Raw genomic sequence first — 16,023 nt, forward strand, 5'->3', positions numbered from 1 at the left:
GTACTACGCCGACAGAAAGTACTATGTCGACAGAAAGCACTATGCCGGCAGAAAGTACGATGCCAGCGGAAAGTACGATGCCAGCAGAAAGTACTACAAGGGCAGAAAGTACTACGCCAACAGAAAGTACTACAAGGGTGGAAAGTACTACACCGATGAAAAGTACTACGCCAACAGAAAGTACTACGAGGGTGGAAAGTACTACACCAGCAGAAAATACTGCGGCAACAGAAAGTACTAGGCTGGCAGAAAGTACTAAACAAGCGAAAAGTACTATACCAGCAGAAAGTACTACAACGAGCAAAAGTACTATACCCACAAACCAGCATTGCGCACTTTTACTAGCACAGTACTATACCATAGTGCCCCAGAAGCCTCAGTACTTTAAAGTACTGAGACGAGTCACTTTACTGAACCCTCTGGTTTCAATGGCTAAGTATACTACGCCTTCCTTGATATATCAAGGAGTTAGTGAACTTCAGTGACCTTCTCAGGTGATATCGCGTATGAGTCACCATTGAGTACTACGACCACCCTCCTGGTAGACCGACCATGGACCGACGAGGGAGCTGAGGCTGCATTTGTGACATTATCTGCCATAGCTATGCCAGCACCATGATCAGACACATCGAGAGTGGAAGGGGTCGCTGCATCAGAAGGGGCCATAGCGGTGTCGGAAGGAGGAGTGGCGACTTTGTGGATGGAAGGTTTCAGGGTATCGGTGGCAGCGTGCGTAGAAGGGATAGAGACACCATGGTCGATATCTCGCTGGCCAAAAAGGTCGTCGAAGGAAGAAGAAAGGTTGGAAGAGTCGACCAGATGGATCGAGTCGGTGATTCTGATGCTAAACTGGGTTTGAGCATGGAGGGGAGGAACAATGTTCATGGAGGTGTGTCTATCCTCGTCGTCGGTAGATGCAGCATTGAGGCATTCCACAGACGGTATTGCAGAGAGGATAGGATGAAAGCGGTCTAGAGGGGGATAGGAGGTAGGGATCGACTCGGATGTGGGTAGAACGACCCTGCCAAGGTTTTGTATTGTATTGACGCGACGTACGCGCCGTTGAGAGCCCTGAGAAATGTGGGTCGCCATGCTAGGAGCAATGAGACCGAGAGAGGGAAGAGATATAAGGGCGTGCGGAGCACCTCAGTATGGTAATATATCTTGAAATTTTGCGCGGAAAACGAATTACCAGCTGGGAGATCCGACTCTGAAAAATCAGCTGGGAAAGGTGCACCTCGTGCAAAAGATACTTCTATCTGCGCCGGAAAAGACCAAATCAATAAGTTTACTATAGAGGGACTATCGGTGCTCCGTTGTCGGATTGGGGAGCCACCCGAAGAGAACTTCTCACGATCAGTCCTCCAGCGCCACCTCTCGCCACACGCATCTCCCAAACATTTCGACGTCGTAGGTCAGGCCTTATCGCGGTCGCAGGCGACGCGGCAGAGAAAGTATATGATAGAGTGGAGGTGTCGTGCTGTGGGTCTGAATTGGATTCGCCAAAATAACATCTTAGCCCAAACAATCAGTGCGGCTTGGAGCGCCACAGCTCGCCACAGCTTGCCGAATTTCATTTTGCTGCGTTAACACCAACATTAATACCGACATTGGTTCTCGAAGGTCGACCTACGGTCTCGGGGGCGCGTTCCGTAGCAGACCTTGACATGTTGAACATCTTATCTTTAACACCAAGGTCTGCCTGTGGGAGACTAACAATTACCAGCAGTATACCCTGAGGCCAGAATAACACGAAAACACTCACGTCCTTTGAAACCTCCACTCTTTCCCCTTCCAGGACAAGGACCTAGCAAGCAAGGTAACTTGATGGCCAGGAGCTGAACGCTGCAACTGCCGGAGCGAAGCGATGGTCTTCTGTGCGGGGATAACAGTGTGCATGTGGTTATTCCTGTGGCGGGTAACGGGCGCTTGGGCATGGATACCGCGATGGCTTGACCAAAAAACGGAGACCAATAAGACCCAATCCATGACCTTTCTTCTCCGCCTTTGGAATTGCACTCTCTGAATCCTCTGCTAGCGCGCTCCTTCTTGACATTCTTGAGCCTTTTCCCCTCACTGCACCTGCATCCGCTAGGAGACATGCCTGCTACTCGCTCCTCCGCTTCCCGGTCCACGAATAAACCCTACTCTAGAGATTCCGCGACCAACGTCGTGTGTACTATTGAGGAGAACGATGAGGGAGAGTTTCTGGAGGTGCCCGGGCCGTCGAAGAAGCTGCTGGATGTTGGCGAACCAGGGAACTTGAAAGAGCCGTTGACAAAGGTGTGGACCAGTATCGGGATCTTCTGATAGCACGGGGCATGGCAGCTTATCTCATGTTGTCTGTATAACCGTTTCTGTCCCAGGATAAGGACGCAGGGCCCACGGACAACATCGTGCGTCAACTGTTTCTCCTCAGTAGCAGTGGTTGCAACCATGAAATTGATCCTCATGTTCCGACCTCCGACACAGGTAAACACTGTTAAGGCTCTGACAACATGCCCCATCTGTCACGATCGTCTAATTGACCCCGTCATGTAAGTGTAATTTATCCGACTGCTACAGGTGTTCTGCTGAACATCAATTACGTAGCACTACCTGCGGTCATATGTTTTGTGCAGACTGTCTACACGCCTGGTTTTCTCGCGAGCTGGACAAGAACGAAGAAGCTATGAAGTTTCGTTGGAGGCCCAACCATCTCAATGAAGTTCTCCGCCTCGGCTTAGATCCTCGCTCTTCACCGGATGCGATCCCCATCCTAAACTCACTTCGGTCCGGTCTCTTCACACTCTGTAGAGATCTAGCACCAGAGAGTCAGAGGTCAATCCAAACTCTCTCTTCGGTCTCGGAAGCACAAATTCTTGGACCACAGTTCGAATGCCCCACATGCCGTGAAGTCTTGGTCGCATCGCCGGCTCGGTCATTCGTCATAGAAGGACTTCTTGAGGTCCTACCTGCAGAGGCAGGTGAGTGTGAGGCGTCGTCAATGGGTGCCATTGAGGCGGGCGAGAGGTCAGAGCGGAGTCTCCAAAACGAGAAGAGCAGGAGAGCCGGTGGATCAAGGAAAGGAAAGGAAAAGGCCAAAAATTGGTCAGTTTTCTTTGGACAGGGGTTGGGAAACGGTGGATATTAGCCGCGTTGCGTGGCCCAAACTCAAACTATGTCTCCAATTCGTCTTGAATGTACCCTGGACTCTCAATCGGTTTCCAATGTTCCACTTTCTTTCCTTGATGCTTTCGTTTCGGACAACATCTTGGATAGTTTGCGCTGATTGATCCTTGTCGAGAAGGCCCTCGCAGGCATCTTAGTCCAGTGGCTCAAAGCCTAATATATCATCAAATTCCCAACATACGTAGCTTTTCTTCTTCCTCTTCGCCCTCATGTTCGAGTCGTAGTTGATTACCTTGAAATATATGCCACAATGTTTTGCGACGCGCCTTCTGTTTATCCCGGCTAACGGCAACTCAGGCTCACCAGCGAGTTTTCAGTAGCTGTTCGATAGATGCAGTTACTATAATTTCCACAGATATCGACTAAGACCACAATCGACCAAGACCACACAAAACATTACTGGGAAAACAAACTTTACAAGCGCTATACATCCCTAGGAGAACCATTCCGCGGAGAATACATCCCTAAGATATGTATGGCAGTCCCGACTCTTCCAAAGATTTACCATCGGAACGAATCATTGAACCGGCATTGTCCTCTGTAATCGTAAGTAAGCGCCTACTGAACCCACCGAACTTTGTGGTATTCCTCCACTGCTTTGCCCCCTTAGGAGGGACAGGATTCGATGACACCTGATCTGCTAAATAACACAGCTCCAAATCTCTCCGACGATCGGTATACCATTGTTCATTCCGTGGGCTCCAGTGACCCAGACTTCCCAGGCTGTAGTGCCAAAACGTAGAGGGCAGGGGCCACCACGAAAGCCGTTTGAGATTAGCTCGTCCCTGCTCTTGTCCAGAAGCAAGTTCTCGGAGCTCATCAACTTCTTGACTAGGGTCTGCTCATTTGCTTAGTTGAGAGTTTGATGAATGACAAAAAGAAATGTGCGTACATTGAGGGCAAAGATAAAGCCCTATCATCAAGGCCATGATATCCTCCGAAAGTTCATCGTCTACCCAGCCGCGGATATTGGAAGCGTGCTCGCCGCGTCTGGCTCCCTCAGAAGGTCCTTTTTCTATCATCTCCCTAGACGGTGGTCCACAAACCTCGTTTGCTATACGCCACAAAATCCCACCAGCTAAGTAACACGCGCGCCTGATCCAGGGAATTCGCAAAAGATCGGATCGCTCCCGCAGGTACTCGCGATAGTCCCAACTATTCCAAACATGCCCATCGAAACGTACGGGTTTTGGTTTTGGTCGATGCTCCGGCTCCATCGGGCCTCTCCACACCACGGTTCGGAACGGTATAGCTCGCTCGCACAGATGGAGAGCAACGTCAGTGGTGTCGAGTCCACCGGCAAGTAACCTACTTGCATGTAATGCATCGCATGCGGAGGTTACTACGAGGCACCACTGATCAGAGCAAGTGGTCATGGACGTGAGTGCCGAAGGCTGGTGCGAGGCCTCCATCGCTCGTCCGCGACCAACCATCACAAGAGTTGGGGAGTCGATGGTCCACATTTTCGAAAGGGGTGAGGTTGCTTCATGGTCGACATTGTGTTTCCCCCCAACGCGTGGTCCAGCGTCGGGTCCAGTCGTAGCGTGTGGGCTCTGGTGAATGTATACCAGGTCTCGGATCACTGCGCGGAGGCCGCTGCCGAGAGGAATGGTGGACATCGGTGTATCGGCGGTGGAAGAGGGGACGACTCTGGCTGCAAAAGAGGACTGCGTCTCGGTGGGGTGTTTGGACACATTATGAGTGGGCTCCTTGGCAAAAGATTCGAGAAACTCCCAAATTCCTTGAGCAAGAGACGACGAGACCGTATCCAACGATGGTGCCATGCTCTGGAGCTTGCTAAGAACTATTTTCCACATCTCTCGATCGACCTTGGACTCAACTGACTCCACTGATCGTGGATTGAAACCAAAACGAATGGTCGCCACCGCCACAGCGTCGTCTTCAAATGTAATACTTCGTGTACCGGTAGAGGCGTCGATCTCAGGGCTGAATGTGCGCTCTTCCTCTTCGTCGATGAACTCGGGATGAAGTTGACGATACTTTTGTATCTTGGGGGGGCAAAATGTATCGATAGCGGACACGAAATGGAGTTCGTTGCGATGTGAATCGTAGAGGTGGGAAAGCGCCGTATTAGCTAGTAGCTCCCTGGCGCCTTCCATACGTGCATGCACGTCGGTGTACTTCCTCTCCGACATCGAAAGAACCATGAAGCTACCCTGGACTGCAAGCTCCTCTGCCCATTCGTAGATTCTAACACTGCCGTTGATTTTGTCGCGACGGATCCTACAATCCCTTTCTTCGGGCGCCTCGTGGCTCTCAATTATCGCGTTTTCTGCTGAGTGACGATGGAAGAAGGCTACAAGATCTTGTCCGTAGGGACGAGCCGGGACCTGACACTGATACATATCTGAAGTGTGCGTGGACGCAGATATGACAGAGTGGGAGTTAGATGACGTATGAGATGTAACGGACGAGTCGTGCAGCAAGGTCGACGCGTTGGGCGGAGACGCGAGTGACAGAACGGGCAAATGCGAGTGCGAAGACGGCGTGGCAGGTGTCTTCGTGAGGGGAAAATTCGACGAGTCGTCCGAAGGAAGTGGTGGACTAGGTAGCCTTGCGAGCGGTGGAGAAAAACATGTGACGGAGGGGGGGCTGGACGCCGTATGAGAAGCAACGGATGGGTTGGGCAGCAAGGTCGACGCGTTGGGCGGAGACGCGGGCGATGGAACGGGCAAATGCAAGTGCGGAGACGGAGTGGCAGGGGTCTGCACGAGGGGAAAACTCGACGAGTTGTTCAAAGGGTGTGATGGACTAGGTGGTCTCGCGAGCGGTGAAGAAGATGAGGGCGAGAGCGACGATGGCATCGCCAAAGTGGGCATAGGTGGTGCTTCGGAAAATGCATCTGCTATGAAGTATGACTCAAACGTTCTAGAGTTGGAAAGCCTATCATGGGATTCATGCGGCGCCACGGGCGTCGCAAACTGCGTCGATGAAAGCGAGTGACTCGTAATGGGAGCGAACGAAATTGGTGGACGTTGCGTCGTACCGGCGGACATCAGAGAACGTGATGGACGCATAATTCGAGCGCGCGTCCTATGGGATACTGAGCGACCTTCTTGTTCTCTTCGCTGACGTGACAGATCACGGTCGTAGCGTTGCCGCGTTTCCACCTCTGCTTCCAAGCCAGCCTCCCATCGCGCATGTTCCTCCTCATATCGCTCGTCCTCGGCCTCTTCCAAAATAGACTCTGGGGGTTTGAATCGAGCTATGAGGGGATCCGTCGCTGCTAACTGCATCTCCTTCTCTCTCCAAGGATACCACACTGGAATGCCGTTTTCGTATAGCCAGGAGAGCGGCGGTGCAGCTGTTCCGTAATGATCGAAATCGAAGAAGAGGCCCGGTATGTTTTCCTTGTCAACGTTGGACCAGTAGGTCCTCACCGAGCTCAGCCAACCCTGCAACTCGGGATGCGCCCTCACTAGGATTCTGAACCATTTCGGGAGCCACGTAAATAAGCTGGGATACGATTTGGCCAGATGAGCAGAAGGTTCGGATAGTGGGTCGTCGGAAGCAAGAGGAACTACCCTATCACAGCAACGCACGAAAAAGAAAAAGGCGCTGATCCACGCAATCATACGATTGCGAGCTTCAACGATACCCGAGTTTGCTGCTCCACGGAGTCTAAACTCCTGTCGAAAAAGATGATCCGGCCGTGGTGGTAGTTCCATCAGTGAAGCCATACCCAAAGAACCATCCCTGATGGACCAAAGACACTTCTCGATGGCATCGAGGGCCACACTCCAAAGTTGTTGTACGTGAGGACTGAGACGCCAGACGTTTCTCGACGAATTGAATTCTAATTGCCGACAGTACTGGTCTCGGAGGCAAGCAAAAACGCCATTGAAAGGCATGTTGATCATGACGCAGGACTTCCAAACGACCTCGGGACGCTTATACCAGACCGGGAGCTGGAGCTCTCGGAGAGTTTTGGGATCGAAGTCTCTGTGCGGCGGCTGCCATCGAGGGAGCTTGCGGCAATTCGGGGAGAAGTATAAGGTCCCGTCGTTGGAGAAAAACACACGACCGCGCTTTTCGACATACTTGGGGTCTGTATATATGGGTCGGTACAAAGCGAAGGTTCCCATTTTCAAATGACTTACCATAGCGTCCTTGCCGAGCTTGCTTTCTTTTCTCAGCCTCTATACGCTTCCATTCAACTTCTGTCCTCGTCTCCACAGGGTGGTGGCTCGAAACAACAAGCGGGGGAGAAGGAGATCGCGGTTGGGGGCTGGGAGACCAGTGGAGAGTCGACACCGATCTTTTGTCTAGTTCGTCTTCATCTGATGCGTCCTCGATAGTCAACAACGTGTCCCACTCGTTCGAAATGGCGGTTTTCATAGTAGTGGGAGCTTCAATTCGATGATGTAGACCTGTAAGTAGCGTTGGGCACGATTGGAAAACTGCTTGGTCGAGCTACGGTAGAAGCAAAGATTGTCATAGACGTGCCTTATATCGTGGTGTGACGCACTGATGTACCCGCCCAATCGAACACCGAGGCAGTGCAGCTACCCTCACTACCTAATGGCTCTATCCGAGCTAGCTCCCCCGTGGACGTTCGTCGCCCATCGCGTACGGATCGCAAGCGAGAGCTGGGGTTGGCGTTGAGTGAACTTGCTGAGTGTGCGTGGAGGGACAAGTCACAAAGGAGGGCTGGGCGAAGTATCCACGTACACGGATGATATTTCCGGTTGACGCCATCCTAGAGACCTCTACATGTCCAAGGCACTCGGTGAATGGTAAAGGAACATGTCGCTCCTTCGTTCCAACCTCTCCCTCAGCATAACCACATTTACTGATGAAACACCATCGGGTCTCTCTCGTCTCGCTTGATTCCCTCAAAACAAGCAGGTACGTACCATTGATACAGAACTCTATCATAGCGTTCATCAGTCTTTGACCCCCTCGATGACCAGGACCACCGCCTACTCCAACGAGCCTTGAGGTTGTCCAATGAGGCTGTATCGAGACCGCATCGAGCGAGAAGCGCTTTAGCTATCATCTGGTCCTTTGAGTCGGAGGCCTCAAAGCTGTGGTCTTCTAGCTGACCGTGCTGATGGATAGAGGAGATTTGTTTGCGCTGTGTTTCGGTTTGGACTAGATGCTCGATGGGGATTTCCGTCGCCAGCCAGTGTGCGTGCCCTTTTTTACTCTTCGTTCCCTGTGCCTCTGCAGGTGTATAGTTGACAAAGGTGGCTCCTCGCTTACTAGAAGCTGCCAAAGGCTTTGAAGGTGGAGTCATTGTGGTTGTATCAGGGTAGGATAGATGGGCAAAACGAGTGGGAGTGCTGAATGCTGAAGCCGAAAAGTACGAGTACACCCGCCCATATGTCTTGGCTTGACTCGATAAATTTGAAACTCTTCAGTACTAGTGGTCCTGCCTCACAGTTTCATGAGTATATACAACATACGCCACAGTCATACTCGGCAGGGGCACCAGGCACACGACGAGATGCGCCACAGTGGGCAACATCGACACTTATCAGAGAATTTAACTGCTCATTTCTGTCACCGGTTTGGGAAGACTGAGATATTGTTTAACAATGTTTTTCGTTGTTGCGCCCGAAGAGTACCCACCGTTCGAGGATCCTCCCCTCCCTCGCTGCGCTCGGGGGGTCCCCCAAGCCGGATCCTCTCAGGTGGGCACACTAAAGACTCGTTCGGGCATTTTTTTATGTTCGGCCTCGCTAACGCTCGGGGGGAACCTAACCCTAACTGAACCTAACTGAACCTAACTAACCTAACCAGAACCTAACCAGAACCTAACCAGAACCTAACCAACCTAACCGGTGGATCGCACGCTCGAGCTAGGTCTCCGCTGACGCGGAACCTAGCTCGAGCGCGCGATCCACCGAGATTTAACGCGAGAATAAACGAAAAAAGAATGTTTCTTTTGGGCGGGATAAGTCCTCGACAAGCAGACGCAGATGTGCCCAAAACGGAAGGTGGCGTAAGTTGTCCGTGCCTGGCGAGTGTGGGTATGGCGTATTTTGTCAACCCTCCAGTTTCAGATAAGTATGCAGGCCAAATACAGACTGCCTTTGATTACTTTGTTTACACTCATATTTATCCACTGTATGGGATCCTTTTAATACATTCAGAGTTGTCCGATAGAACATGCAACCTCATACAACACCATTGAGAGACTCGAGGCGGCAGCGTCGAGACGAAGGCAGAGTCCGCGCTCGCGTGGCGCAGGCGTGTGGCGGACCGGAGCCGCGCGGCTGGGTGCATCCAAGAAAGGAAGGCGGTTGGGTCGGCCGCGTTACCCCAGTTGAACTGGCTTCTTGCGTTCCTTAAAATTCAACGCGGAGATCGAAATTGTCGCGCCCAGGCTCAGCGCTCAGAGTTCACCGCCTACGATGCTTGCCAACGCTCGTCCTGGCTTGCTTGTACCTGAATCTTCAAGACACCTTTTCTCTCCTCTGTAGCGCAGCTGCGAATACACTCGCATCTGCCGCTAAGAGGATTTGTCCCCTCTTTACCTCTCAAAAGCATCCCTTGGTACTTCGACGCCCAGTCCCATTGAGTCAGTCCGTAATCCATTAAAAATGATCATCAGATGAAGGTCTACAAGTCGCATATCGGTTCGTTTCAATGTCATACTACACACTACTCCCTTCATGACATCCGTCTCACCTTCCAGCACATGCATCCTTTCATCAATCCCTTGATCCCCTTCGATGCTATCCTCACTATCTGCCGCACTCCCTCAGTGCGTCGCAAGACGAGCACTGACAGTTAACACGAGCTTAGAAATACCCTGACGGAACTCTTACTCCCAAGGAAGGGCGTGTTTATCGTGCGTCATGAATGGATAGGAGCAGTGTGGGGTTTTTCCGTACGGCAAGGTGAGTTTGTATTCTGCACTTTTCAAGGACGCTGGTATCGTCTTGACATACACGATCTCAGGGTCACTCCAGGCACGGGGGTGTGCTCCCTCAAGTCAGGACTGCCGGGTACTTTCATACATTATGTCGCCGTTGACCATGCCTGCCATAGTGTATCTCGATCAAGTCCCCATCCGAGCGCCGCCATATAAAATTCTGCTGATCCTCTGCTGTAGCTTTTTCGCCTCCTCGCAAACGTATGGATTTGCATCGTGATGAAAATGTATGAGCGAATTCCGTCGTTCAGTAAAGGAAGAGCTGGGGTAAAATACAAACCTCCCTAGGTATGTAATTTACAAACAAAGCGACCCAGCCCGTGCTTGATCATGAGCTTCGAGACAGTTGCCAGTGCAGCCCAGCTGCGGGCTTCCAAATTCCACGGACTCCGATAAGCTCCGAATGGTGTCCATATCGTTGGCTTCCTTCCCCACTCGCCACTGCCGGTGCTGGAAGCATCTGTTCTCCGTTTTCTTCGGGTGATCCCCGTATGGAACCGTCTTACGCTCTAAATCTTCTTTATGTACGATTGATATTGTCCAAGTGGGAAATATGTTTCTCCACTCTCTTCTTGCGGGTCCTTGAAGAATAGGGGGCCCTGAGGCTATCCTCTCGGGTGCTGACGCGGACGGCCGGTCAGGCCTTCAGGCCCCATTCGCGCACTGAAATAGTCTCCCTCTCTGATGGTACATCATCCGACTCATCAGCATGCGATTCTCTATCGAGAAAAAGCGGAAGAGTCGGTCCGCCGATACATCTTGTGTGTATACTTTTGGAGAACCTCGCGGACCCAGCACTTACTTCCTCCACTACTTGGGGTTTTCACGTCAGAATATTCTGTACTACACATTCATGCTGTTCAGCGTCCTTGACGTCTATTAGCTCTTTTTCTCCTCCACGAGCCACATGAAGTCGAGAAAAGAGCAGCGCCAACGCGGTATCGCGCGAGCTACTGCGCTACAGGCTCTTGAAGCACAACTGGAGCATACTCTCCCGCCCCTTCCAGAGCGATTTGCTCGTCCAGACGGGACAGGACCTGTTCAACCCACCACAGCCTCCACACAGCCTCGCTATGCAGCATTCGCCGACTCCAGCTCTTCTCATGCACATTCTTCCGATCCTCATCCCAACCCATCCTCTAACCTGATTCGTCTCGATGCCCGCATCGCCGCACTCGATGACACTATCTGCGCTCTTGTGGACATATCGGCCACGGGATCTCTGGTCTTTGTTCACGAACCGAAGGATCAGGCCAGCTATCATCGCCGCCAGCATATGACTGAAGCCAACACAGGTCACCACCCACTGATGCTGAAGCCACGGATAAATCAGCACTTCCTTCTCGTCGAATCGAAGCTATGCTCTATCTTTCAAGAGCTCGAATCCTTCTTATCAGAGCGTATGATATTGGAGCGTCAGAAAGCAGTTTGCGAGGGCTTGTTAGAGCGAGTTGAGAATGCACTCATCGTGCTGGATACGCAGAAGGAGGTGGAGTGGCACCGTCAGCGATCGGTCTTGAGTGATTCGAAGCGACGAGTTGTCAATTCCGGTCTGTCTCCTTGTAGGCTTCGGAAGCAGCCTCACCCTGACTTGCGCTCTATCTCAGGATTTTATTTTTCTCCGAGTGGCCCCACACATCCAACTCTCATTGCGATGTACATCACCGTTCTCACAATGAATATCCTATACCATGTACCACGGGATGGGACTAAGGTCCTGCTTGCTGGTATGAGATCGATAGCAGAAACGGCCCCAGACTTGGCCAGCGTCGCATCCGAGATCCCTTCAGATCCTCGCACGATAATTTCCCAATACCGCTTGGATCCAGTGACACGACCATACATCTGCTGTCCCTCCTGTCATTATCTATTGCCGTACACTCCACATGATCAAACCTCTATGCCTACAACATGTCCGGGAAAGCCAGACCCTGATTCGTCTTCGATATGTGGCGCTTTGCTCTGTAACACTGTCCGCATCGAGGGGCAGGAACACAAAGTTCCCATCAAGAAATTCCTTCATCAGGAGATGGGAGAATGGCTTGCTCGACTTCTCGCACGGCCTGGTGTGGAAGATGCCCTTGAGCATCCCAGTATCAGCAGCGATGGAATACTTCGCGATATATGGGACGGCACCACACTTCGAAACCTCAAAGGGCCCGACGGAAAGCACTTCTTAGCTGGACCAAAGGGCGAGTTGCGCCTCGTCTTCAGTCTCTCCATCGACGGCTTCAATCCTTTCCACAATAAGATAGCAAGGGCGTCATACTCCTCGACGGCAATATGGCTTGTCCTTCTCAACTTTCCCCCTGCCCTCCGACACTTACCACAGAATCGCTACTTCGTCGGCGCTTTGCCTGGTCGTAATGGCCCCTCCCGAGCACAGATCAATTACGTGCTTGATATCATCGTGGACAACGCGTTGCCTTTCTTCGATCCTGGTGTCTGGATATCCAGAACAGCGAAATATTCCCGCGGGCGCTGTACACGGTGCATCATCTCCCCTCTGATTTCCGACATGGACGCCGCCAGACAGGTTGCTGGGTTTGCAGACTACCGGATGGTCGAGATCTGTTCACGCTGCCGCATACGGAAGAGAGACATCCACGATCTCGACGAGTCACATTGGCCGAAACGCGACCTGGAGGAGCACATCAAAAACGCAAAGGAATGGAGAGATGCGTCATCCAAGACCGAACGAGAGGCTTTATATAAGAGAACGGGCATTCGGTGGACTCCACTCCTACGTGTTCCGAATTGGGATCCCATACACAACGTGGATCTCGAGTCCATGCACATTTTCTGGCTCGGTATACTCGAATTTCATATGCGACGGGCTTGGATGATCGATCCAGAGGCTGAGGATGGCGAGGGTACAGGCCAAATCAATGCCGAACGCTTTCCTCGTCCGACAGATGAAGAACTGGCACATTGTACACAATTCCTCGAAGACGTCAGTCGCGATCGTCATCAGACTCTCGAAAGGCTCAAGAGGGTTGTCCTATGGCACGCATGCCGAGACCGAGGCATAGGAACAGCGGGTACAAAATGGCAACTTGCAGACAATCTTATATCATGGGTACGTTGCCTCTGAAGTCTCTGCCCACAGCTTCTAAAACCCTTTTAAAGCATAGGGATGTCTGCTCGCAGCTCTCCGCGAGCGAAAATGCAGACAAATCATTCGCACCGAGTGGTGATAACGAGTCGGCTTTCTCGACATCGACGATGACTGAAGGGTCACAGCTGAACTCTGTTGTGTCAGATCATGCCATGGAGGTCGATTGCGAAGGCGTCGACTTCAATGCCCCTCCAGGGACGTATAAAACGAAGGATGTGCGAGACACTGAGCGTTCGACCGATATACTCAAAAAGATGTCCGACCTCTCAAAAGCAGTGCGAGATGGGGTAGGTTTCAGGACACTGAGCAGGAACTACAAGGAAGATATTTTTCGTCATCTTTCCTTCGAACGCAGGTTAAACTTTACTCTCACGAAGGAGGGGATGTATAAACAACTTTTAGCCTGGGTACGCACGTTCTCTTCGGTTGTTGTATTTGTTCTGAATTGATGATAATAGAGCGAGAGAAACGAAGGTGGGGGACTCCCTCAAGAATCTTCCACCTCCGGCAATGCGAACGATCGTATCGTCTTTGGAAGAGAGACGATAAGCGCCGTTCGAGAGGACATCAAGAGATGCGAGCTTCCATCATGGGTGGGGTCTTTCCCGCTCGAATGGGCTCTCCTGAAGAAGTCCAAGTTATCTGCCAATCAATGGCTGGTCATATTCACGGTCCATCTTCCCTTCACCCTTATCCGACTCTGGGCTATTGATGGAACTTCGGAGCGTCGCAAAGCGATGTTGAGCAACGCACTCGATCTCATACGCGCAGTTCTCCTCGTCAATCTTCGTGAACTCAGCCCCGCGCAAATCGAACTCTACAGGAGCAGCATTCACCGATACCTCACAACCCTACTCGAATTATACAAAGACATTAAACTTGTTCCCAACCATCACGCCGCTCTCCATGTGCCCGAGACCCTGACCGAACTAGGACCAACTCATGCCCACAGTGCTCCCCACTACGAAAGGGACATCCATGTCATGCAGGAACTCAATTTGAACGGGAAATCAGGTGCATTTTCATTGTATTTTCGTAGCAGAGCACTTGGTTATATTAACCCCTCTGATTTACACGAGCTAGGTGAAATGGAGTCGACTATGATGAATAGCTCGGGTCGTTCAGCGAACTTGAAGGCTATACTGTCCGACAATGATGCAGTGCGAACGCACGTATCCAAGATGATCACAACATGGGAAACCGTATGTTCTCGGGACTCTCGGGGCACACGCCGGGCCTATCTCGTCGATCCGACTCACCCACCAACCGTTCTTATGCAAGATGGCGAGGAAGAATTGATGCCAGACTACTTATACCGCATGCTCGTAACGTATATGAACGAAAAACATCACACGAACGCCTACTCTGATCAGGGCCCAGCCACCCTCCGCCACATACATCTCTCTCGCCAACACCTTAAGGCCACAAAGGTATCTATTCGTGGCGTACGCTATTGCACCTCCAACTCCATCGCAGGCGACAGCAACATCATCTTTCGAACTCTATCCGGAAGGACTGGTGCAGGAAGCGTAATCAGTATCTTTGAGCACCGGCATCACGTCGTCGACATATCCAGGGATACTCCATTCTTTCCTAAAGGGTTGCACAACTCTCCCCACCTCACATCGTCAATATTCTTGCTAGTTAAGGAATACTCTTCCCTCCCGGTCGACAGCAACTTCAGTTTGCAGCGAGCCTGCCTCCACGAAGGATTCGTAGGTGGCTACCTTCGCCAAGACATACTGGAGCAAGTTCAGATTATAGACGCGTCGCAAGTGCTATGCCATTTCCGCAAGCTCCCAATGACGATCGGCGAAGAGAAACTGATTCACGTATATCCTCTCGACAGGGTGTGTATGACCGCCATTTTGCTCCTGTGCTCTGCGTGAAGTTTGAACCGACACTAATGTCTCCGTAGCTCATGACGGCGGCTTTTATGCACGAACATGAAGATTTGTCTGGAGAAAATGGTATGGAGGCTTGATGTCTCAGCGACGTAGGAGTAGTAGGATGACTGAGGGCTGTAGGTTCGATGTAAATCAGTGTCGCTTATAATCTCATGCTTCTTCCCCGAACGGTCTTCAAGTGGCAGTCACTCCTGCTACCTGATCATCACCGCTTCCATGTCCGCCCTACGCTCTACCGCTACAAAGAACAAGTGTCGAATCGTCCCTGGTCGGCGAAGTTGACTCTGATGGGTGATTTTCAATGGCGAAACAGAACTTATTGATGCATGAGCATGCCACCTGAATAAAACTGACTAATTTGTTTCGTTGCGACTTCCAGTGGTCTCCACTCAGAATCGCAACGCGTGTCTGTGTGTGTGCGACAGCTGCGCGGGTACCAGCAACACTTTCCATTACCTGCGGCCCCGTCTTTTGACCCTCATCGGACCCGCGTCGTCAACATGCCCCTATAGCGCCACCCGCCCTACACTCCCCCGACTCAGCGCCGTCCTCGACGTCGTTGAAGACGATTGCCTCAGCTGCCGCATACACACTCTCTGACAGGCTTGAGCTCGTGGACTCTATCGTATACGTGTCGTATAGTGCCCCACACTCTCGTGCCGCGTGCGTTGTCGCCTTGTCGTGTAGCCCGCTCGTCGCCGTCACAAACACATGTCCCTTTTGTAGTATTCACACATTATTCATGGTCAAACTCTTTGAGCACTCACATATGCATGTCAACAGCGAACAGATCGGGTTTTCATTGGTTTGCTCTGTGTGGCCCAAAAGCCAAGCCGAAAAGATGATATCTAGGAGATGAGGGGAAGGGGCTGGTATAAACTACATTCAGGGATATATAATCGTATCGTAGATGTACCTATATA

General features: G+C 51.5%; 5 protein-coding genes across 5 annotated transcripts; 2 read left to right on the plus strand and 3 right to left on the minus strand.

The window, feature by feature from the left end:
• Positions 1-468: 468 nt before the first annotated feature.
• STEHIDRAFT_159226 (uncharacterized protein) lies at positions 469-1,092 on the minus strand (the record flags this gene model as incomplete). Its single annotated transcript, XM_007306596.1, has 1 exon — positions 469-1,092. The coding sequence occupies one exon, from the start codon at positions 1,090-1,092 to the stop codon at positions 469-471; it is 624 nt and encodes a 207-aa protein (XP_007306658.1).
• A 1,008-nt stretch (positions 1,093-2,100) lies between these two features.
• Positions 2,101-3,180, plus strand: STEHIDRAFT_112904 (uncharacterized protein; the record flags this gene model as incomplete). Its single annotated transcript, XM_007306597.1, has 5 exons — positions 2,101-2,283; positions 2,367-2,396; positions 2,473-2,537; positions 2,566-2,966; positions 3,002-3,180. The coding sequence occupies 5 exons, from the start codon at positions 2,101-2,103 to the stop codon at positions 3,178-3,180; spliced, it is 858 nt and encodes a 285-aa protein (XP_007306659.1).
• Positions 3,181-3,635: 455 nt separating this feature from the next.
• On the minus strand, positions 3,636-7,530 carry STEHIDRAFT_112905 (uncharacterized protein; the record flags this gene model as incomplete). Its single annotated transcript, XM_007306598.1, has 3 exons — positions 3,636-4,009; positions 4,064-7,240; positions 7,293-7,530. 3 exons carry the CDS (start codon positions 7,528-7,530, stop codon positions 3,636-3,638), a joined length of 3,789 nt encoding a protein of 1,262 aa, XP_007306660.1.
• A 371-nt stretch (positions 7,531-7,901) lies between these two features.
• STEHIDRAFT_159229 (uncharacterized protein) lies at positions 7,902-8,431 on the minus strand (the record flags this gene model as incomplete). Its single annotated transcript, XM_007306599.1, has 3 exons — positions 7,902-7,984; positions 8,049-8,063; positions 8,119-8,431. The coding sequence occupies 3 exons, from the start codon at positions 8,429-8,431 to the stop codon at positions 7,902-7,904; spliced, it is 411 nt and encodes a 136-aa protein (XP_007306661.1).
• Positions 8,432-11,477: 3,046 nt separating this feature from the next.
• STEHIDRAFT_61618 (uncharacterized protein) lies at positions 11,478-15,082 on the plus strand (the record flags this gene model as incomplete). Its single annotated transcript, XM_007306260.1, has 5 exons — positions 11,478-11,625; positions 11,683-13,154; positions 13,226-13,608; positions 13,654-14,207; positions 14,277-15,082. The coding sequence occupies 5 exons, from the start codon at positions 11,478-11,480 to the stop codon at positions 15,080-15,082; spliced, it is 3,363 nt and encodes a 1,120-aa protein (XP_007306322.1).
• Between the last annotated feature and the right edge of the window lie 941 nt (positions 15,083-16,023).

Source organism: Stereum hirsutum, assembly GCF_000264905.1.
Source record: "Stereum hirsutum FP-91666 SS1 unplaced genomic scaffold STEHIscaffold_11, whole genome shotgun sequence".
In the NCBI taxonomy this organism is placed as follows: Eukaryota; Fungi; Basidiomycota; class Agaricomycetes; order Russulales; family Stereaceae; genus Stereum; species Stereum hirsutum.